This window comes from Vulpes vulpes, chromosome 10, assembly GCF_048418805.1.
Source record: "Vulpes vulpes isolate BD-2025 chromosome 10, VulVul3, whole genome shotgun sequence".
Lineage (NCBI taxonomy): Eukaryota > Metazoa > Chordata > Mammalia > Carnivora > Canidae > Vulpes > Vulpes vulpes.
The window spans coordinates 52,330,491-52,351,975 of NC_132789.1; the positions used below are offsets into that span (position 1 = coordinate 52,330,491).

The 21,485-nt window shown below is 38.7% G+C and overlaps 1 protein-coding gene across 15 annotated transcripts in view; it reads right to left on the bottom strand.

Annotated features, from left to right (window-relative positions):
• Positions 1–21,485, bottom strand: part of MAST2 (microtubule associated serine/threonine kinase 2) — a 213,387-nt gene that overhangs the window by 75,167 nt on the left and 116,735 nt on the right. For 8 of the 15 annotated variants that reach the window (XM_072724102.1, XM_072724101.1, XM_072724100.1 and 5 more), the window contains one exon: positions 20,698–20,892. The exons of the other annotated variants lie outside the window; for them this stretch is intronic. In XM_072724102.1, coding sequence (XP_072580203.1) covers positions 20,698–20,892 — 195 coding nt within the window. The remainder of the gene's footprint in view (positions 1–20,697; positions 20,893–21,485) is intronic. 15 annotated transcript variants of the gene reach the window in all.

Below are 21,485 nucleotides of genomic sequence, written 5' to 3' on the forward strand. Positions count from 1 at the left end.
CTAGTATGTGGAATTTAAGAAACAAACCAATTGAATAGACTAAAAAAAGAGGCAAAAACTCCAGAATCTTAACTATAGAGAACAAACTGATGGTTGGGGGGGGCGGAGGGTGGAGGGATAAGTGAAGGGTATTAAGAGTAAACTTCTATCAGCATTGAGCATGGAGTAATGTACAGAATTGTAATTGCAATAAATATTACAGTGTAAATTATATTGGAATTATTTTAAAAAGTGAGATAGATAGATAGATAGATAGATAGATAGATAGAAAAAAGACTGCAGCTAGAGTGGGAGAAAAGGTGTGTTCGTTCAGTCAATAAAAGGTGCTACTTGGAAATAAACTCATGATTTATCTCTTGTCTAGATTACTTCAACAGCTTCCTAATTATCCCTGGTTTACTCTTGTCTCACATTCCCAGTGTGTTCTCAGTACAACTAGTCATAGTAATCTTTTAAAAGTATAGATCAGATTATTTACTCTGGCCAAAACCTTCCAAAAGCTAATTTCACATAGAGATCATTAGCTACTAGAGTCACTGGACGCTAATTATTCCTGCAACCTGAAATGTCCTTTCCTCAGTAATACAATGGTAAAAATCTCTTACCTCTTTCAAGACTTTACTAAAATGTGACCTTCCCCACTTCCCTGTATGATTGATACTGTGACATGCTCTCCTCTAATCTCCCTTACTCCACTTTTTCTTTTTTTTTTCTTTTTTTTTAATGGCAGCTCTTCTTGGATTAACCATGTATTTTTTAAACATGTGCTTCATTGATTTGGAAATTATACACTTTTTTACTTTCTTTTTTAAAAAACAGAAATTAGGGATCCCTGGGTGGCGCAGCGGTTTGGCGCCTGCCTCTGGCCCAGGGCGCGATCCTGGAGACCTGGGATTGAATCCCACGTCGGGCTCCCGGTGCATGGAGCCTGCTTCTCCCTCTGCCTGTGTCTCTGCCTCTCTCTCTCTCTCTCTCTGTGACTATCATAAATAAATAAAAATTAAAAAAAAAAAAACAGAAATTATTATTACTAAAGTTTTAACGAGTACTGCTGTCTTAACAAAATCTAAGGTCAGCCAGCATCTCAACACTCCTGAACAAAATTAAAAGATCTTAACTCCAATTCTCCCCATCCCCTTTCAATTTACATATTATTTGGTCCAGTATCTCAGGTCTAGCTTGTTTTATATTGCCAAATGAATAATTATATTATTTTATGCAAGAAATGCTTGCTTAAATTTATTCATATATTTTCCAGTTTCTTTGCTAAGCATTTCCTCTTGGATCTCACATTGTTCTTTCTTGGCAATGATTTCAGTGAGAATCTGACAGTGATAAATCTTCTCAATTTTGCTGTTTGTCTGAAAATGTCTTTATTTTATTCAATGACTTTCAAGGATAATTAAACATGTATGGAATCCTACAACCTCTTGTTTAGAGTGACTTTCTCCTCAATATCTTAAAGATATTCCATTGTTTTATGGCTCCTGTTACTGCTATTAAGAAGCCTCCTTTTTGGGCAGCTCTGGTGACTCAGCGGTATAGCGCCACCTTCAGCCCAGGGCATGATCCTGGAGACCTGGAATCAAGTCCCACATCAGGTTCTCTGCATGGAGCCTGCTTCTTCCTCTGCCTGTGTCTCTGCCTCTCTCTCTGTGTCTCTCATGAATAAATAAATAAAATCTTTAAAAAGAAGAAGAAGAAGAAGAAGAAGCAGTAGCAGCAGCAGCAGCAGCCTCCTTTTGGGATTGTTATTCCTTTGTAGTTAATTTTTCTTTTTTATCTAGTATTTTTTTTTTAACCATTAACTTTGTTTTTTAGATATAATTCACATACCATAGAATTCAACCTTATAAAGTATACAATTCAGGGGTTTTTAGCATACTCACAAGGCTATACAACTACCACTGCTAATTCCAGAACACTTTCATTACCCCCAAAAGATTTCCTGCAACCCATAAACAGTCACTCCCCATCTCCCTCTTCCTCCCCCACCTCCCTTACCAGGCAATCACCAATGTACTTTCTATTTCTATGGTTTCACCTATTCTGGATATTTCACAGAAATGGAATAATACGGATGCCTGGGTGGCTCAGTGGTTGAGCATCTGCCTTTGGCTTAGGGTGTGATCCCGGTCTGGAGACCAAGTCCTGCATTGGGTTCCCTGCGAGGAGCCTGCTTCTCCCTCTGCCTGTTTCTACCTCTCTTTGTGTCTCTCATGAATAAATAAATAAAATCTTTAAAAAAAAAAATGGAATAGGGGATCCCTGGGTGACTCAGCGGTTTAGAGCCTGCCTTTGGCCCAGGGCGTGATCCTGGAGTCCCAGGATCGAGTCCCCTGTTGGGCTCCCTGCATGGAGCCTGCTTCTCCCTCTGCCTGTGTCTCTGCCTCTCTCTCTCTCTCTCTTGTGAATGAATAAATAAAATCTTTAAAAAAAATGGAATAACACATTATGTGGTCTTTTCTGTCTGGCCTCTTTCAGTTAGCATAATGTCCAGATTCACCCATGCTGTAGTATTTATCAGTACTTCATTTCTTTTTATGGCTAAATAATATTCTATTGTGTGAATGTCATATTTTATTTATCCATCCACAAACTGATGGGCATTTGGGTTGTTTCTATTTTTTGGCTGCTTCAAATAATATTGCTATGAACATTTGTGTACTTGTACATATATCTGTTTTCAATTTTCTTGGGTGGACTTCCTTACTGAACTCAAGTGTTAGCATTCTTTAAGCTTTTGTAGATTCTTGAGTTTTTTTTTTTTTAAGATTTTATTTATTTATTCATGATAGACATAGAGAGAGAGAGACAGGCTGAGACACAGGCAGAGGGAGAAATAGGCTCCATGCTGGGAGCCCGACACAGAACTCGATTCCAGGACTCCAGGATCGCGCCCTGGGCCAAAAGGCAGGCACTAAACCGCTGAGCCACCCAGGGATTCCCCCCTCTTGAGGGTTTTCAAGTTGCTTTTAAGACCTCTGTTTTTATGGTTCTGCAACTTTACTACAATGTATCTAAATGGAGATTTATTTATGCCTATTGTGTTTCATGATGTTATTTAATTTCTAATCAATTCTGGAAGGTCTCAAGCATTATCTCTATAAATAGTGCCTTTTCCCCATTTCTCTATACTCTGTTAGACATTCTTACTGTATCTTCCATACTTCTTAGCTCTCATTCATATTTTACATCTTTCCATCTTTGTGTTGCGCTCTAGATAAAGTTTTACTAACTTTGTCCATAGCTTTACTATATAACCTGACTGCTAAGTTTTCAAATTTAATGATGCAATATATTTGATTTCTTGATTCTAATTCACATATTTCCCAAATATGCCTGGGAAAAATGTCTTTTTTTTTTAACTAAATATGTCTTTTTTCTCTTGTGTCTGTTTATATTTTTACTCATTTTAAATATCCTTATTTAATAAACTTTATCTGCAATGGTACTTTCTGAAGTTCTTAGGTTTATTGTTTCATTTTTTTTCTATTGAATCTAATTTATGGTAGATTGTTTCTTTGTATGATCTATAATTTTGTACTGTGAAATCATCTTCAGTGTGGCTTTATTTATGGGAACCTTGTACTACTACCTGATTTGAGAGTGTGTCATTTAAATGAAATTTTGAGTTTCTTTCTGATAGATGTATCAATGTTATTACCACCTCAGAATCAGTTCCTAGACCACACAGATATTTTAAACTCCAGGACCCAAATTCACTTAATAAAAGCCTACAGTTAAAAATTCTCAAGGAAAACTTTCTTTTTTTTTTTTTAAAGGGCCCTATTTATTTATTTATTTTTAAATTTTTATTTATTTATTTATTTATGATAGTCACAGAGAGAGAGAGGCAGAGACATAGGCAGAGGGAGAAGCAGGCTCCATGCACCAGGAGCCCGACGTGGGATTCGATCCCTGGTCTCCAGGATCACACCCTGGGCCAAAGGCAGGCGCCAAACCGCTGTGCCACCCAGGGATCCCTAAGGGCCCTATTTAAAACCCAGAAGAGACTAAAGAACTTTTCATCTCTCCATGCCAGTGGGTAAAATGTTTTCCTAGTCCATTGGGCGTAAAGTCCTTTGAGGTTCCTAATTATATATGGGGTCTCAATTCTATATTACCTTAGAATCTCCCTACCCAAAATAGCTCAAGGCCTTATCCTCTTTCCCCTAAAGGATATCAAGACTAGTACACCTCCCACCTTAGCCTACTTTCTTAGAAGTTCCACACTGGTTTCCGCTGTTCAGGTACTGTTTCCTTAGATTTAGGTCCCTTGGCATTTTCTTCACAATCTACTGAATTTATATTTAAAGCAATACTTGAGGCACAGAGAGGCTAAGTAGCTTGCCCGAAGTCACAATAAGGTATTAACAGATTTCGAAAACCTAATGCAATTTACATCTCCTTGCCCTAGGCTTTCTTTTTTTTTTTTTTTTTAATTTTTTTTTTTTTTTTAATTTACTTATGATAGTCACACACACAGAGAGAGAGAGAGAGGCAGAGACACAGGCAGAGGGAGAAGCAGGCTCCATGCCGGGAGCCCGACGTGGGATTCGATCCCGGGTCTCCAGGATCGCGCCCCGGGCCAAAGGCAGGCGCCAAACCGCTGCGCCACCCAGGGATCCCCTGCCCTAGGCTTTCTTAACGTGAAATTGCTTCTAGGCATTTTGGCTAAGATCATGTGTAGGACTTTCTTAATGTGGAGCTCCACTCTAAAGATGATTCAGAAGGCATGTATGCCTCAAAAACAAGGGTATGATTCAGCTTGTAGCAGTTTATAAGAGCCAAATGCTAAATGTCTCAGCAATATTGTCCTGCAACAATAACAACTTATAGTGAAAAGAAACAAACATAGGTCTAAAGCTCAAATGTCAACGTCCTAGGTACCACCACATGGATTTAAAAGACCAATCAACAGTTTTAAAGTCAAACATGAGGAGAGGGAGAAACTGGCCAAATGTAGATTTGTGCAATAGCCTCTCCTGGAATTGTGTGACATGGTGGGACGTTTCCTTAACATGGCAGCCGCAACATGTCCCCATCCCAAGTCTCAAGATGAAGAAAGAGTTGCCCACCACACTTAAGTAAATGTGCCCACCATCTAGAGATCAGATAATCCTGTCATTGGTGACTATAGTTGATGTTCACTTTCCCAAAGTTCTAAATAAATAAACCTGGAGTAGAGATGGAAGAGAAATTTAAGAGCCCTAGAGTGGGCTTCAGAATTTGTATTCTAAACATGTCTGTATTTTCAAGGCCCAGGACAATGGCTGATGCACAGTTACTATTACTTGGATAACTAATGTATGGGAGAGAATGGTCCTGTCATACATTTTGAAAGCCATGCATCTCCTGGTAATCAAAGGAAAGTGACCAATAAGACTAAAGATTTTTTCTTGAATGAAGTACACTTCCATTAAAGAGGCCCTCCACAAATACAGGCTCTGGTAAAATGAAATAATATAAAGCTAATCCTGATTACAACGTGTCTGGGAATTTGTGGTAAATTTGATTTGTCTTCATACTAGTTACCATGTTTCCACATTTCTTTAGAAATTCTAAATTATGAGCCCAATCTCAGACTGGTGGTTGCCTAAGGGGGAGCAAAGTGGATGAAGGGGGTCAAAAGATACAAATTTCCAGTTATAAAATGAATCTCATGGGAATTCGATGTACAGCATGGTGATTCTAGTTAATAATACTGTATTGCATGCTTGAAAGTAGCTAAAAGAGAGGATCTTAAAAGTTTTCATCACAGGAGTGACTTGGTGACTCAGTCAGTTGACTGTTTAACTCTTGATTTCAGTTCAGGTCATGTTTTCCGGGATGTAAGATAGAGCCCCATATCGGGCTCCATGCTCAGTGTAGAGTCTCCTTAAGTTTCTACCTTTCACATTCCCTCTGCCCCAGCTCCATCTCTCCAAATAAATAAATAAATAAATGCAAACTCTCATCACAAAGAAAAAAATTTGCAGCTGTGTATAGTGATACATTATCAACTAGACATAATGTAGTGAATGCTCACAATATATATATAAATATCATATCATTATCTTGTATACCTGAAACTAATATGTCAATTACACCTCATTTTAAAAATTATTAAAACTCAACAGATGAGTTCAACTCTGAGGTAAAATATTTAAAAATAGACGGTGAAAGACAGTACTAAGGAACCCACTCAAACACAGACACAGTGAATGGACATTTATATGATTTTATTTCCTGAACCTTATTTGGGACCACAGTGCAGAGGCCCAAGGACAGACTTGCAGTCAGAGAAAAAACTCAATATAATGAGCTTCCTCATGTACCACAGATACTTCCAAACAGTCTAGTTCACTGCCTTGGTCCTTCTTCTACATGAACTTCTGATAAATATTTAGACTAGGAAAAATATACCTCTTTTAAAAAATTAGTAATCCATATCGAACCAGAACAAAATCTACACAAAGATATTATAGAAAATTAATGTCCAGAATATATAAAGAACTCCTATAACTCAACAACAAAAGAACACAAGATTTTATTTTTTAAATTTTTTTTTAAAGATTTTACTTATTTATTCATGAGAGACACACAGAGAGAGACAGAGACACAGGCAGAGGAAGAAGCAGGCTCCATGCAGGGAGCCCGATGTGGGACTCGATCCCGGGTTTCCAGGATCACACCCTGGGCCAAAGGCAGCGCTAAACCGCTGAGCCACCCGGGCTGACCAGAACACAAGATTTTAAAATGACCAAAGGACTTGAATAGACATTGCTCTGAAGAAGATATATGTACGGCCAACAAGCACATCACTAATCATTAGGGAAACGCAAATCAAGACCATAATAAGCTACTACTACACACCCATTAGAATGGCTATAATCAATAAGACAGGATATCTAGTGTTGATGAAGATGTAGAAAAACATTCCCTCAAATATTGCTGGTAGGAATATAAAATGATACAGCCACTGCAGAAAATAGTTTGTTTTTAAAAACCATAAATTGGGGATCCCCGGGTGGCGCAGTGGTTTAGCGCCTGCCTTTGGCCCAGGGAACGATCCTGGAGACCTGGGATCGAATCCCACGTCAGGCTCCCGGGGCATGGAGCCTGCTTCTCCCTCTGCCTGTGTCTCTGCCTCTCTCTCTCTCTCTCTCTGTGACTATCATAAATTAATTAATTAATTAATTAATTAATTTTAAAAAATTTAAAAACTACAAATTTACCATACAACACAATTTCATCCCTAGGTTCTGCCCAAGAGAAATGGAAACATGTCTACACAATGACATGTATGCAGGTGTTCACAGCTACATTTACGCCTAATAGTACCAATCTGGAAACAATCCAAATGTTCATCAACTGGTGAATGGATTAACAAAATGTGGTCTATCCATACAATGAAACATTAGTCAGCAAGAATAAACCTCAAAAACATTATGCTAGAAGAAGCCAAAGGCAAACAAAAAACCACTACAAAGAATATGATTCCGTTTATATGAAATGTTCAGAAACAGTAAATTTATACAGCCAAAATCAGATCAGTGGTTACCTAGGAGAGGACAGTATACTGGTGTAATGGGCACAAGGAAACTCTTTGGGTTATGGAAATATTTTAAATTTAGATTATGGGCATGGCTGCACAATTTTACAAATTTGCTAAAAACCACCAAATAACTTAGAATTGAATTTTATAGTATGTAAATTATATCTCAATAAACTTCTTTTTTTTTTTTTTTTTTAGTAAACTTATTTTTTAAAAAATTATCCAGGCGTGAAGGCTGCATCCAATGTACTTAGTGGATTTAAGAATTCTCCCTCCTCTTCTTCCTTCCTGAATAATTCAGTCTAGAAGCCATTAGATGATGATGATGATGATGATGATGATGATGATGATGATGATGATGTTGGCGGTAAAATGCTTGGGGGAAGGCACCATGCATGCATATCACATATATACATTCTCTGGGAACACTGAACCTAAGTATCAGCAGCTATGCCTATCATCCATATATCTTGGCTTTTAAATACCATCTTCCACTAAAAGGACCTGTGTTCCTTGGAGAAATGGCTATTTACAAGGGCTGGGGCAGGGAGTACAAAATAAACCAGCCAAGAACAACTTGCAGGGCCAGAAAGTTACAAGGTTTGCAAAGAATGGCAGAGACATGTCCCAAACAAAGAAGCCAGCATGAGAGGACTCCCCTTGACCAAATATGGTACAATTTGAACATCAAAATATACAATGTTATTAACAGATTATAATCCATTAAATTGGGGCACCTGGGTGGCTCAGTTGGTTAAGCATCTTACTCTTGGTTTTGGCTCAGGTTATGATTTTGCTGTCATGGAACGGAGTCCCGAATTCAGCTCCATACTCAGTGAGAAGTTTGCTTCAGATTCTCCCTTTCCCTCTGCCCCTCCCTGCTCATGCTCTCTCTCTCTCAAATAAATATTTTTTAAAATGGATTATAACCCATTAAATAAGATCCCATCATGCTGATACAAGAGAAAAAATGAACAAGGAGAAAACTTTCCCTTATAGTGCAATGCCAACTGATGAGTGCAGAAAGAATGATGGAATTTGAAAAATGCCATTTGACAACCAGCATAGAGTAACAATTCAACCAAGAAACATCAATGGAAGCTAAAAATAGTGGGTTAAAATTTGATGAAAAATGGGGTAGTTACATAATTTCATTAAAAGTTACATAACTTTCCCTCAAAATACTTAGTAATTAGTGAGATTAAAAAAAAAAGTAACCATACAGCAGAGAAAACTAGCAGATCAAGTGATCAAGGTTAATTTCAGGGTAATGAGATAAAATGAAAGCCTGCATCACTTGATAGGATGCAACAAGAAGAACACCATCCTTTTTCAGAAACAGTAAAGAACATCCACTAAAGATTCTGAAAGGGAACCAGATTTTGCCACTCCAAAATATTCTACCTTGGTAAAAGGATTATTTTAAGCCAAAGGCAAATAAGAATCCACAATCCAAGAAGAGTTCTCTGTCCTCTCATTACCTGTCTGAAAGGAGGACCTGGGAGAGAAGAGCTACAATGTGTTTGCATAAAGAGACTTTCTTTTCCATTAGTTTCTCCACATGTCCTATATTTCCCACAATTTATCATCCCTTACAGCCCACATCCCCTTTTCTTTGTAAAAGAGTACATAAGCTTTTGAGTCTAACCAGTTCTTTGAGTTATATTTCTTTTGTGAACTCCTATACATGTAAATATTAATAAAACTTCTATGCCTTTTCACCAGCTCATCTTTCTTTTGTTAGTTTAATTTACAGGCCCCCGGGCACTGAACTAAGAGGGTAGAGGAAAAGTTTTTCTTCCTAACAATGCGTAACCTGAAACTAATCCTGAGGAAATATCAGACAAATCCAAATTGCAAGACAGTCTATCAAATAACAAGCCTCTAACTTTCAAAAGTATCAAAGTCATAAAAGTTGAGGAAAGGGTACAGAATTGTTCTGAATTTTAGAAGACAAAAAAATAAAATTTTAACAATACATGATCCTTGGTTGGATCCTTTTGTTATAAAAGACATTACTGGGACTTGTGGAGTAATATGAATTAATCTATAGATTAGGTGATGGTATTTGTCAATGCTCATTTCCTGATTTTAAGGGCTATATTATAGCTACAAAAATGTTTCTGTAGGAAGTACATGCTGAAGTGTTCTGGGGTGATATCATGTCAGGAACAGATTCTCAAATGGATTACAGAAGGGGTTGGCAAACTCTGTAAAGGGCCAGATAAATATTTTAGGCTTTGTAGGCCATATGTGATCTCTGCTGCATAGTCCTTAGTTGTTTTGTTTTGTTTTTAAGATTTTATTTATTTATTCATGAGACACACTACAGGCAGAGGGAGAAGCAGGCTCCATGCAGGGAGCCCAATGCAGGACTTGATCCCAGGACTCCAGGATCACACCCTGGGCCAAAGGCAGGCGCTAAACCACTGAGCCACCCAGGCATCCCTGTTTTGTTTTGTTTTATTTTTCAAACATCCCTTCAAAAATGTAAAATATATTCTTAGCACGAGGGCTGTACAAACACAGGCTGCAGCTTGCATTTGGCCTATGGGCTTTAGTTTGTTGACTATCGGTTTGCGAGGGTGGGGGACTCTTTGAACTATTCTTACAATTTTGAAATTACTCTTAAAAATATCTGCTAAACTCCAGAGCGATCATCTGAAATATTCTCAGAATGACTGTACTAGAGGTGAATAAAGCTGAGAGCTGAAAGCTTACTGGATAAAAAGCATTCTCTCTCAATCTACCATGTGCTGAGAACTTTCCTACTGCCAATTTGGCTCCCCACCAACTCCCCACCCCCACTGCTCAGAGGACCTAGTATACAGCTGAATGAAATATAGATGAATCCACCTCAATTCCCTAGGACAGGGAAACTAATTCCCTCCACATAAGGTTGGGAAACACATTCTTCATCCTTAAGGAACATTTTAATATGACCCCCACCTTTTTTTTTTACTTTTTTTTAAGTAAGCTCCACACCCAGTGTAGAACCCAACATGGGGTTTTGAATTCCCATCCTGAGCTGAGATCAAGAGTCAGACACTTAATCAACTGAGCCACTCAGTTACCCTTTAATATGATTTTTTAGTTAGTAACCCTGAGATACCATTTCTTACCCATCAGACTGGAAAAAATTCAAAAGCTTGTAATATATCTGGTTGGCAAGGCTGAGAGCAAATACAGTAGCTTCCCTGCTTTTTAATTTTTTAATTTCTTTTTATTTTTAATTGAAGTATAGTTGACATACAACAGTAATTCACTCACACACATACACACACACACACACACACACACACACACACATCCTTACACAAAGTTTCACTCCTGGTGGTTTCAGTCACCGAGAGTTGGGAAGACATAGCATCAGAAGGTCAGTAGCTGCCTAATGCTATGTCACAGGGCCTATATCATTCACCTCACTGCATCTCAACATGTAGGCATTTTATTATCTTACATCATCACAAGAAGGGTGAGTACAGGACAGTAAGATATTTTGAGAGAAAGACCACATTCACATAACTTTTATTATAGTATATTATAATTGTTCTATTTTATAATTATTTAATGTTGTTTATTTCCTACTGTGCCTAATTTATAAATTAAACTTTATCAGAGGTACGTACATATAGGAAAAAAACATAGTATATATAGATAGGGCTTGGTACTATCTTCAGTTTCAGGCATCCACTGGGTCCCCCACAAATAAGAGGGGACTACTGTAGACATTATCTTACACCACTGGTGGAAATACAAACTGATATAACCACTATGTTGGGAAACTGGACAATAGCTAATAAAACTACATATGCATTTATTCTTTGCCTCAGAATCCCCAGGAATTTATCCTGAAGGTGCACCATGAAAATTAACTCTTCTATGCTAGATAACTCTATCGTCGAAAATTATTTCTCTGACTCTTCTCCTCAGAAGAAGGACTGTTAGCCTCAAACCTCCTATCTACCAAGACAAGGGAAGGGATTGATCCTTTAAGGCAATCAGGATTGGCCCTGGTTCTTCCTCCTGTAGTAGCCAGGGGCAGGAAAGGGATGCTGCTGCAAGAACCCCTAAGAAAAATCAACAAATATTTACCTTTGCTGCTGGGTCCTTGATATCTGGATCAGTTCTCACCTCTCGGAGCACCTACATAACAAGGGTCTACATAAAAAGTACCCCAGGTTGACTTCTAGGAGCCAAAAGAGGGAGTCAAGGTTTCCTCAGATCAGCAATCAGTTAGCAGCTACTTAAATGGCAAGCTCCAAGAGCCTTCATTTTTTTTTTTTTTTTTTTTAATTTATGATAGTCACACAGAGAGAGAGAGAGAGAGAGAGAGAGAGACAGGCAGAGACACAGGCAGAGGGAGAAGCAGGCTCCATGCACCGGGAGCCCGACATGGGATTCGATCCCGGGTCCCCAGGATCGCGCCCTGGGCCAAAGGCAGGCACCAAACCGCTGCGCCACCCAGGGATCCCTCCAAGAGCCTTCATACACATACATCAATCTGTTCCACTACTCTGAGTGTACAATCTTCACTACAAAAAGAGTAGTTACCAGGTTTGAAACAAGACCAAGGAACTGGTAACATCTGAGGCATCAAATTGAAGGGCCAGGAAAGAGTTTAGCTAAATTGACTCAAGAGTAAGATAACAAATAGATAATGAAGGGTAAATTCCTTTTATGTAATACTGTAGCTAATAAATGGAAAGGTAATGGCAATATCACCTTTTTGGCAAACTCCCAATCAAGTAAGGGTGATAATTATCAATGGCCAATACTATCAAAACATGGGAGTGATCTGACATTATCTGTCTCCCAACAACTGTACACTGCACCAACATTAAGTATTCTCTCCCAACCTCCAAGTCAAACCAGAATCAGATCAAGCTTCCAGTTTACAGGAAATATAGAAGTCATTAAAACATGTTAAAGAACCTCTCAAGGATGCAATGAGCAAAATGCAGAACATAGGAAAAGTCTACAGGACAAACTCAGTTTCTTCAATACAGGAAATGCAAAAAGAAAAAGAGGGTGGAAAAACTTAGATTAAAAAAAATACTTAAAAGCAAAAAACTTAAAACCAGACATCCCAATTTGTCCATGACAATCACACTTCTGCCTGCTGTCCCAATATAATTGTTAATAGAATCTCCTTTCACTACCAAAAGTTTCCAAGTTTAGGTAATAAATGATTAGATCACCCTATTTAAGAGACATACTAACCAAATGAACTGTGTTTGGCATAGTTTGGATACTGATTAAAAACAAAACAAAGCAAAACACAGGTGTCTGGGTGGTACAGTCAGTTAAGCGCCCAACTCTCCATTTTAGCTCATGTCCTGGGGTGGGGAAATTGACCCCGCATAGGCTCTGCACTCAGTGTAGCGTCAGCTTGAAGTTTCTCTTTGCCTCACCCCCTGCCCCTCCCTCCCACTCTCTCTCTAAAATAAATAAATCTTAAAAAAAAAAATTTAAAAAGAAAGAAAGAAGGAAAGAAAGAAAGAAAGAAAAAGAAAAGAACACTGGAAAACTATTAATCATTTTTAGGTGTTAGAATAGTAATGCTTTTGTTTTTCAAGATCCCTTATCTTTAGAGACACAAACTGAAATATTTACAGGTAAAATGACACAGTCTGGGACTTGCTTTAAAATAATTGGGTTGGGGAAACTAGGCAGAGATGCAGAAGAGACAATACATTGACCATGAGTTGATAAGTAGACACTCAAGATATGAGACAGACTACTCTATTTGGTAGTGTTTTTGATATTTCCTATCATACAAGGATAGGACATACAACATTTAAAAAGCGAATTTTCTAGTAAACAAAATTTTCCTACTTCCAGAAAGAGAAATACCTAGAAACCATCAGTTTCTTCCTTTTAATCCAAGAGTAAGCCTTTGGCATCTTACCAAAGGGAACTTCCCTTTCTAATAGGAGAAACCTATCTTCTCTAGACACTGTCAAGTTGTTCTTTCCCTTAGGAAAGAACAGGAAGACTCAGGAAAAATGAAACACCTTTAAACCTAGTTTGTTCAACTTTTCTTACTGCCAAAAAATATCCCCAAAAAAAGTTTTTCTCATTTTAGTCCACATCCTGCTATGCCCCAACAGGCCAATTTTTAGCAGCAATTAGTGAAACTGTATAGAGGGCAGAAGAGCACCCGGCTGCCACTGCCTTATCTTAGCCAGTAACAAAGCTTCCATGGGCAGGACATAATGATAAGTGATACCTAGAGCTTTCCAAGGGAAAATAAGAATATGAGAAAATGAATGGAAGCAAAATGAAATGTGAGGACCAGCAACATATGAAGTTTTCAACAAAGACAGCAAGCAGCACAGTAACTGTTACAGCAGCCTGGGTAGTATTCTGACCAATTTTATATGTATTGACTCACCTAATCCTTATAGCAACCCCTGAAGGTCTATTATTATCCCCATTTTAATGATATAGATAACTGAGGCAGAAAGAATTGAAGCAATATGCCTACAACAGGGCCAGGATAAGAACAAGTTTTGGAGGCGTGGGACGCCTGGGTGGCTCAGCAGTTGACCGTCTGCCTTCAGCTCAGGGCATTATCCTGGAGTACTGGGGTTGAGTCCCATGTCGGGCTCCCTGCATGGCACCTGCTTCTCCCTCTGCCTGTGTCTCTGGCTCTCTCTGTGTGTCTCTCATGAATAAATAAAATCTTAAAAAAATAAAAATAAAAGTTTTGGAGACATTCCTCTTTAGAGTCACTCTGAAATGCAGTTGTTTAAAAAAAGACAGACAAGAAAAGCAGGTGTTGGTAAAATGAAAATAGTGCTTTCTCTCTGGCAGGAAACAATCCTGACACTACCAAAAAGGGGTTTCAAAGGCTGCCTAGTTTTGGAGGAGGCCCAAAAGAACACCTGTCCTTTGCCGTTTGGTCTACAAAAAGCCTCTCACACATGTGACATGGGAGTGGCCAGAGGGCTGAATTAGTATCAGCTGCAAACTTCAGTACTGAACTTGTTTGCTAAAGATGTTTAAGCAAAGGCTGAAGAACTTTTTTTATTAGACGCTGTAATAAAAAGAATTCCTATACAGTAGGGAGTGGGCTAGAGGTAGAATTCTTCCAATATAAACTCTAACATAGGATTTCTTGCTCCTAACTATAGGGCTGACAAAGGCTATGGCAATTTAAAACTGAATCAAAATCTAAATCATTCTATGTTCTGGGAAGTTGCCAACACCAAACTTTTATCTCCAGGAGGCCTAGCTGGGTCAGTGAACAGCCAAAAACACAACTAACTGCCTTTCTTCTCTACAGGGACACTAGTTACACCGTGGACCATATCTGGCACCCCTTCAAATCGGGTTATGTCAACAATGCAATATCCATGTCTGAGTGCCAATCAATAGACCGGAATCATATTCCTGCAAGATGTGTAAGTTGACTAAAGGTTACAAGCTAATTAGTTCAACCCAAATCATTATCATATTTATGATGCCTCTTAAGGTTGATCAGACCCATCTAAGATATTTAAGAGCCACCATCAGGCTTGACTAAAACAGACCCATCTATCCTTTCTCATCAAGGAACAAACAGAAATGTAGTACAGAGTGGGCATCATTTTAAAACTGTGCCTTGACTGTTCTTCAAATTGTTATGAGCAATAATCTGTAAGGTTCTAAGCATATCACTAAGATGCAGTCAGTAAGGAAGGTTAAGATTCTGAGCAGGGCCAGTTCTAACAAACATGCAAAGGGATACTATTCTCTAGCCCTTTAGGGCAAAGCAGCCAAAAAGCCTCACTAGCTCTATTAGTTTGCTAGGGCTGCCAGAACTAAGTACCATAAACCAGGTGGCTTAAACAGAAGATATTTATTTCCTCACAGTTCTGGAGGCTAGAAGGTGTCAGTAGGGTTGGTTTCTTCTGAGACCTCACCATCTGGCATGTAAATGGCTGTCTTCTCTGTGTCTCCGTTTTAAGTCCCCTCTTTATAGGGCACCATTCGTATCAGGGTCCACCCCAATGACCTCATTTAACCTAAAGTCCCTATCTGTAAGTACAGTCACACGATAGGTACTGGGGGTTATAACTTCAACATACGAATTTTAAGGACACAAGTCAGCCCATAACAATAGTTATCCTCCATGACAATAAAGGACAATTCAATATGGCCACTGCAAGATGGCAGTGTTACAAATCCTAGTTCCCTCTCTTGAGTCGTCTATTTTTATTTATTTACTTATTTACTTTAAAGATTTCATTTTTAAGTAATCTCTACACCCAACATGGGGTTCAAGCCTAACACCCTGAGATCCAGAGTTGCACGCTCCACCAACTGAACCAGCCAGGCGTTCCTTGGGTCATCTATTTTTAAATGGAGGTCAAATTCACTGCCAGTAGCTCTCAATTTTTAGTTCTTCACATTTTTTGCTAGAATCATTTTTCTCTTCTTTCAGCTTCTATTTGCTCAATTGCTTAATAACAGCAATATTCAATAAACATATCTACATAGTAAGGATTTTGTAGAATTTGCTCACTGGTGCTGCTCTAGGCTCTGAATGTGAATAGACAGAACAAAAACTAAATTAGTGGATGACAGCAATGGGCGAAGGTAAAAGATTAATAAATTAAGCCTAAGACAAGAAAGAAGGTATAAAGGCAGGGGCCTGGAAGTGATAATGGACTGTGAAATACCAATCCCTATCCCCGCTATGGGGAAATTTAGTAAAGAATGTCATGAACATGTCTTTTGGAAAGAGAAAACCTGGGGCTGCAAAATAATATAGACTCAGATTATATTACATTGCATTAATGAAGTATCTTAGATGGAAAAGCAGAACAATACAATTATTAAGAATATGATCTCAGAGCACCTGAGTGGCTCAGTTGGTTAAGCGTCTGCCTTCTGCTCAGATCATGATCCCGGATGCTGGGGTGGAGCCCCAAGTCTGTCTCCCTGCTCAGTGGAGAGTTTGCTTCTCCCTCTCCATTTGTCCCTCTCCCTCCACCCACTTGTACTCTCTCTCTCTCTCTTTCAAATAAATAAAATCTTTTAAAAAAGAATATGATCTCTGAAGCCAGATGGCCTAGGTTTTACTCCCAATTCTGCCACTTACCAGCTGTTTCATTTTGAGTGATTTATTTAACCTCTCTGTGCCTTGATCTTCGCATCTGCAAAATGAGCATAATAATAATACCTGCCTCACAGAAGTGGTGTGAGGATTGAGTGACCTCAAATTTTTAAATGCTTAGGATGGTAACTGGGAGCTATTAAATCTGCAGTTTGTTAGTTTTTTAACTAAATACAAAATAGCACATGTTCTATCAGAAACCTTACAGCAGAGGGTTTAAGAACACAGAAACTGTAATAAGATTCTGTGGGAATGAATGCCAGTTTCTACGGCTTATTAATAATCTCTTTAACCTCTGTATCAACCACAGTGCCTTATCTATAAATTGATCTACTTGGATTATTCACTTTATCAATAAAATGGACTTGTATTACCATCTCATCGAGGTATTCTGAGGATTAGAAAAATGCTCAGCACATAGTAAGTGCTTGGCAAATTCTACCTATCCTTATTCTTCTGTTGCTTCATTTCTCAACTTTTCTTGACTAAGCATGAAACAAATAAAGAGCCTGTACTGCTTCTACTAGTTTTATTTAATGTGTGAATCAATCTACCAATAATCTCATGAAGCAATCTTCACTTCTGATAATGGAAGCAGGAGTTCAAAATATTAGGAAGATTGGATTTCTGCTTCCTGCCATGATGGGGAAACAGAGACCAGATTCACCTTTGTGCCTCAAAAAGGAAAAACAAAACAAAATGCTACATGTGAAACAATAGCTTTTAGACATTTTACAGAAGGGAAACATATAATGTAAGTCCTAAAATTGCCCCAAAGTAAGTCCTAAGATTGCCCTAGCTTACTGCCTGGAGAGTTGGGTTTTTTTTGTTTTGTTTTGTTTTGTTTTGTTTTGTTTTGTTTTGATAGAAGATCTTTTTTTTTCCCCAAAGATTTTATTTATTTATTCATGAGACACACACACACAGAGAGAGAGAGAGAGAGACAGAGAGAGAGAGAGAGGCAGAGGGAGAAACAAGCTCCACACAGGGAGCCTGACGTGGGACTCGATCCAGGGTCTCCAGGATCAGGCCCTGGGCTGAAGGCGGTGCTAAACCGCTGAGCCACCCGGGCTGCCCCTGGAGAGTATTTCTAAGAAGCATCATAGGGAGTACCCAAAAAGCCAAGCTGTGAACATGAGCTGAAGAGTCAGAACTGAGAAGCTTGGGGGAGCGGGGAGCTGCGGGAAGAAGGGTTAAGATGTCTAAAATATGGAAGGCAGAGTACTAGAAAGGTGAGAGCTATAAAGAGAGAGCTCAGCATGGGGGTTCCTCCTGAGTTTTCAGCTAGGTGATGTGGGTAAGAAAACTATCCAAGAAAATGAGTAGCCAGTAAACTCTCCAGAGCTCACACAGAGCCAGGAAGAGATCGTGTCCCCACCAACATGAGTGGGGGAAAAAAACTCACAATGCACAGGCATCGAATAGAGTACTCAGAAAGCACTGCCTCAGAATTAAGGAAAAATTAGGGACTCCTGAGTGGCTCAGTGGTTGAGTGTCTGCCTTCGGTTCAGGTTGTGATCCCAGAGTCCTGGGATCGAGTCCCGCATCGGGCTCCCGGAGGAAGCCTGCTTCTCCGTCTGCCTATGTCTCTGCCTCTCTCTCATGAATAAATAAATAAAATATTTTTAAAAAAAAAGAATTAAGGAAATATTAGCCCCAAATGCTGCTCTGGGCATACATAACAAAGCCAGAAAGTAATCCTTGAAAGGAGCAAACTATTTCCAAATAATATAACTGCATCCCAGAATAAAATTCAAAAATGTTTAAAGAAATACAAACATATGCAGCAAACAAAAAGGTAAAATTATCTTGCTGTATCACTGAATTGGTACTTGGCATGGGACAGATACAAAAGAATGGAATGAAACACTAACACAGTGGCCAGACACATGAACAAGCCTAGGGGGAAAAATGTAACATAAAATTTAAGAAGTTTTCAAGCCCTAAGCTACAAGACATTGCTTTAGGTTGTGTGTCCTAAGATCACAGGTGTGAAGACATAGTACTTTAGGTCCTGTGCCAAAAAGGGGCACAACTTAGGTTGTGGGTGCTACTCAACGTAGTCTCACTCAGCATCACACAGCAATTCCAAGTACCTTGGTGACTTCAGGAGGAGTCAGCCTCCAACATTGTCCTGTGTCCATCTAACACTGCCCTAAAAACATTTGTGGAATTTGAGCTCCTATACCAAATAATGTCACTTAAGTTTATATAATAAGTTTTGCTTCTACTCAAATTTCTAGTTTTCCCGGGGTTTTTTGTTTTTGTTTTTGCATAACAAAATCTTAATAAATACCTACTAATCAAACATACTTTTCTTCTTGAAAAAAGGTTTCCAAGATACCTCTGTCCTGATTCTTCACATTCCTAAAAAGCCCCACACCTTTTCAGCCTCTTCTCTGCTAGTTCCTCATCTTCCCAATCTCTTAAAGCCAGATGGCCTCAGGACTCAATCCTTTGACACTTCTTCCTTCTTTATCAATAGACATTCACTGGATGATCTCATAAATCTAATCATTTGTTTCACTGACACACTGACAGTTCCTTATATATCTTCAGCCCAGACTTCATCTGTCTTTAACTGAATGCCTAACCAGCTATCCCTTACAGTTTCCCAGTCTCAGTTCATGGTTCTTCCAATTTTCTAGCTGTTCAACTTCCAATTTTTATTTATCCTTCACTTATCTTTTTCTCAAGCTCTGCCATCTAATCCATCAACAAATCCTATCAATTCTACTTCCAAAATACATCCTCAAATCTGACCACTTCTTACCACCTGTATCACCTGGGGCTCAAATAACCATTGAGTCTTACCTAGGTTATACCAGTAGCCTTCTAACTATAGCCAGAGGGATCCTTGTGATTTAAGTCAGATCATAACATTCTTCTGCTTCAAACCCTCCAACAGCTTCTCATGTTACTCAGCATAAAAAACAAAAATCCTTATAATGAATTTAACGCCCTATTCCATTTGGCTTCTCACTATGTCTCAGACCTCATTTCCCACTTCTTACCCCTTAACTCATTCCACATGAGCTTCACTGGACTTTGCTGAACAAAGAACACATGAAGACAACTCTTAGATCAGGTCTTTGGCACTTAGTGTTACCTCTGTCTGAAATACTCTTTTTTTTTTTTTTTTAATTTAAAGATCCTGTTTATTTATTCATTATTCATGAGACAGAAAGAGGAAGAGACATATGCAGAGGGAGAAGCAGGCTCCCTGCAAGGAGTATGAATGCGGGACTCCAACCCAGGACCCCAGGATCACAACTTGAGCTGAAGGCAGACACTCAACCACTGAGCCACCCAAGTGCCCCTGTCTGAAACACTCTTCTCCAGATATCTCTATTATGGCTCTGTGACTTTCCTTCAGGTCTTTGCTCATGGTCAACTTATGAGTAAGGACCCTCCTTGACCATCTTATATAAAATGCCAAGCCCTGGGCCTCACATTTCCCTACTCTCCTCAACCTACTTCATTTTCTCAATATCACATATGTCCATCTATTATACATTCACTCATTAATTTGTCTCCCTCCACTAGAATCTAAGCTCTTCTGAGGGCATGAACTTTAGCTCTTTGCACCCACTCTTTTGTTCTCTGTGCCTAAAACAGTGTCTAGCACATAGCATGTATTTAAATGGTGACTATATAAAAAGGCAGAAAGAAAGGAGAAAAACAGGGTTATTTTCAGCAATCTGAACAAATCACTTACCCTATTGCAGAATCGAATTTTTCTGTTGCCTAAAATGTGGCATTTGGACTAGCTCACCTTAGAGAGGTCTGGCATTCCAGCATGCTCTGCTTCTGTGCAGTGGTCACAAGGCTGCCCAACAGTAACAATGGGCACATAACTGTCTAACTACTGATATGCTATCCCTCTTTCTCATGAATTTTAAATATAGCAAAATCTCTGAAATTCCTCTTATTCTTCTCTATAACTTTCATTCAGTTTCTCCCCATTATTAAGGAAAAAGGTTTGGGTTTTACCTACTAGGCCAAAAGCAATCACCAAGGCCCACATTCACGTCACAGCAGGTTTCCTTACCTCCACTGCAGCGGGCGGCTGGAACAGGGACTGCCAGGACTGCTATGAGCTTGTGGGTTCAGGAAAAAGGCAAGAGGAGGAGTAGCCAGGGCACAATCAGCACTAAATGGGATTTTAGTGAAGTACAGGCCTGGAGCTGATGTGGGTGAAAACATGTGCTGGTTTACTTCAGATCCTCGGCAAAGAGTAGAGATTCTGACAACGTATCACAGTAGAAAAAAGCAGGGTCAGAGATAGTTTCTCAACCAAAAAGGAACATATTCAAAGTGGGTTAGTTTAAGCAAAAGTCTCAAAAAAAAAAAAGAAAAAAAGAAAAAAAAAAGAAAAGAAAAGGTCAAAAATTATTCTCAAATAATGCCTCAGTGCAATGTTGGCACAGAAGGACCATCAAGACTAAAATTTAATCCATAGAATTAAAACCAAAAATTTAAACTTTGGGTATTCTAAGTATTTAGAATTGGCTCCTGGAAAAATATTGCAAATCTACTACAATTCATAAATTAGCAAACAATAGAAGTAATATTTTGTGTTCAATGACTAAAACTTCCTAGAGAGATGTGTATATCCATAAAAGTAAAACACTAATAGATTATATCTACTACAATACCAACTTATTAGCTAACTTTTGCCTAATGAGTACAACAAATAACATCACTTAATTCTGTATAATAAATTTTGCTTCTACTTAAATTTTAGTTTTTTAGTTTACTTTTTTTCCCCTAAAAACAACCTAACCATCTTGATGTGTTAAGTCCTAATGAAGACTATTAAGTAAATAACATTAGACT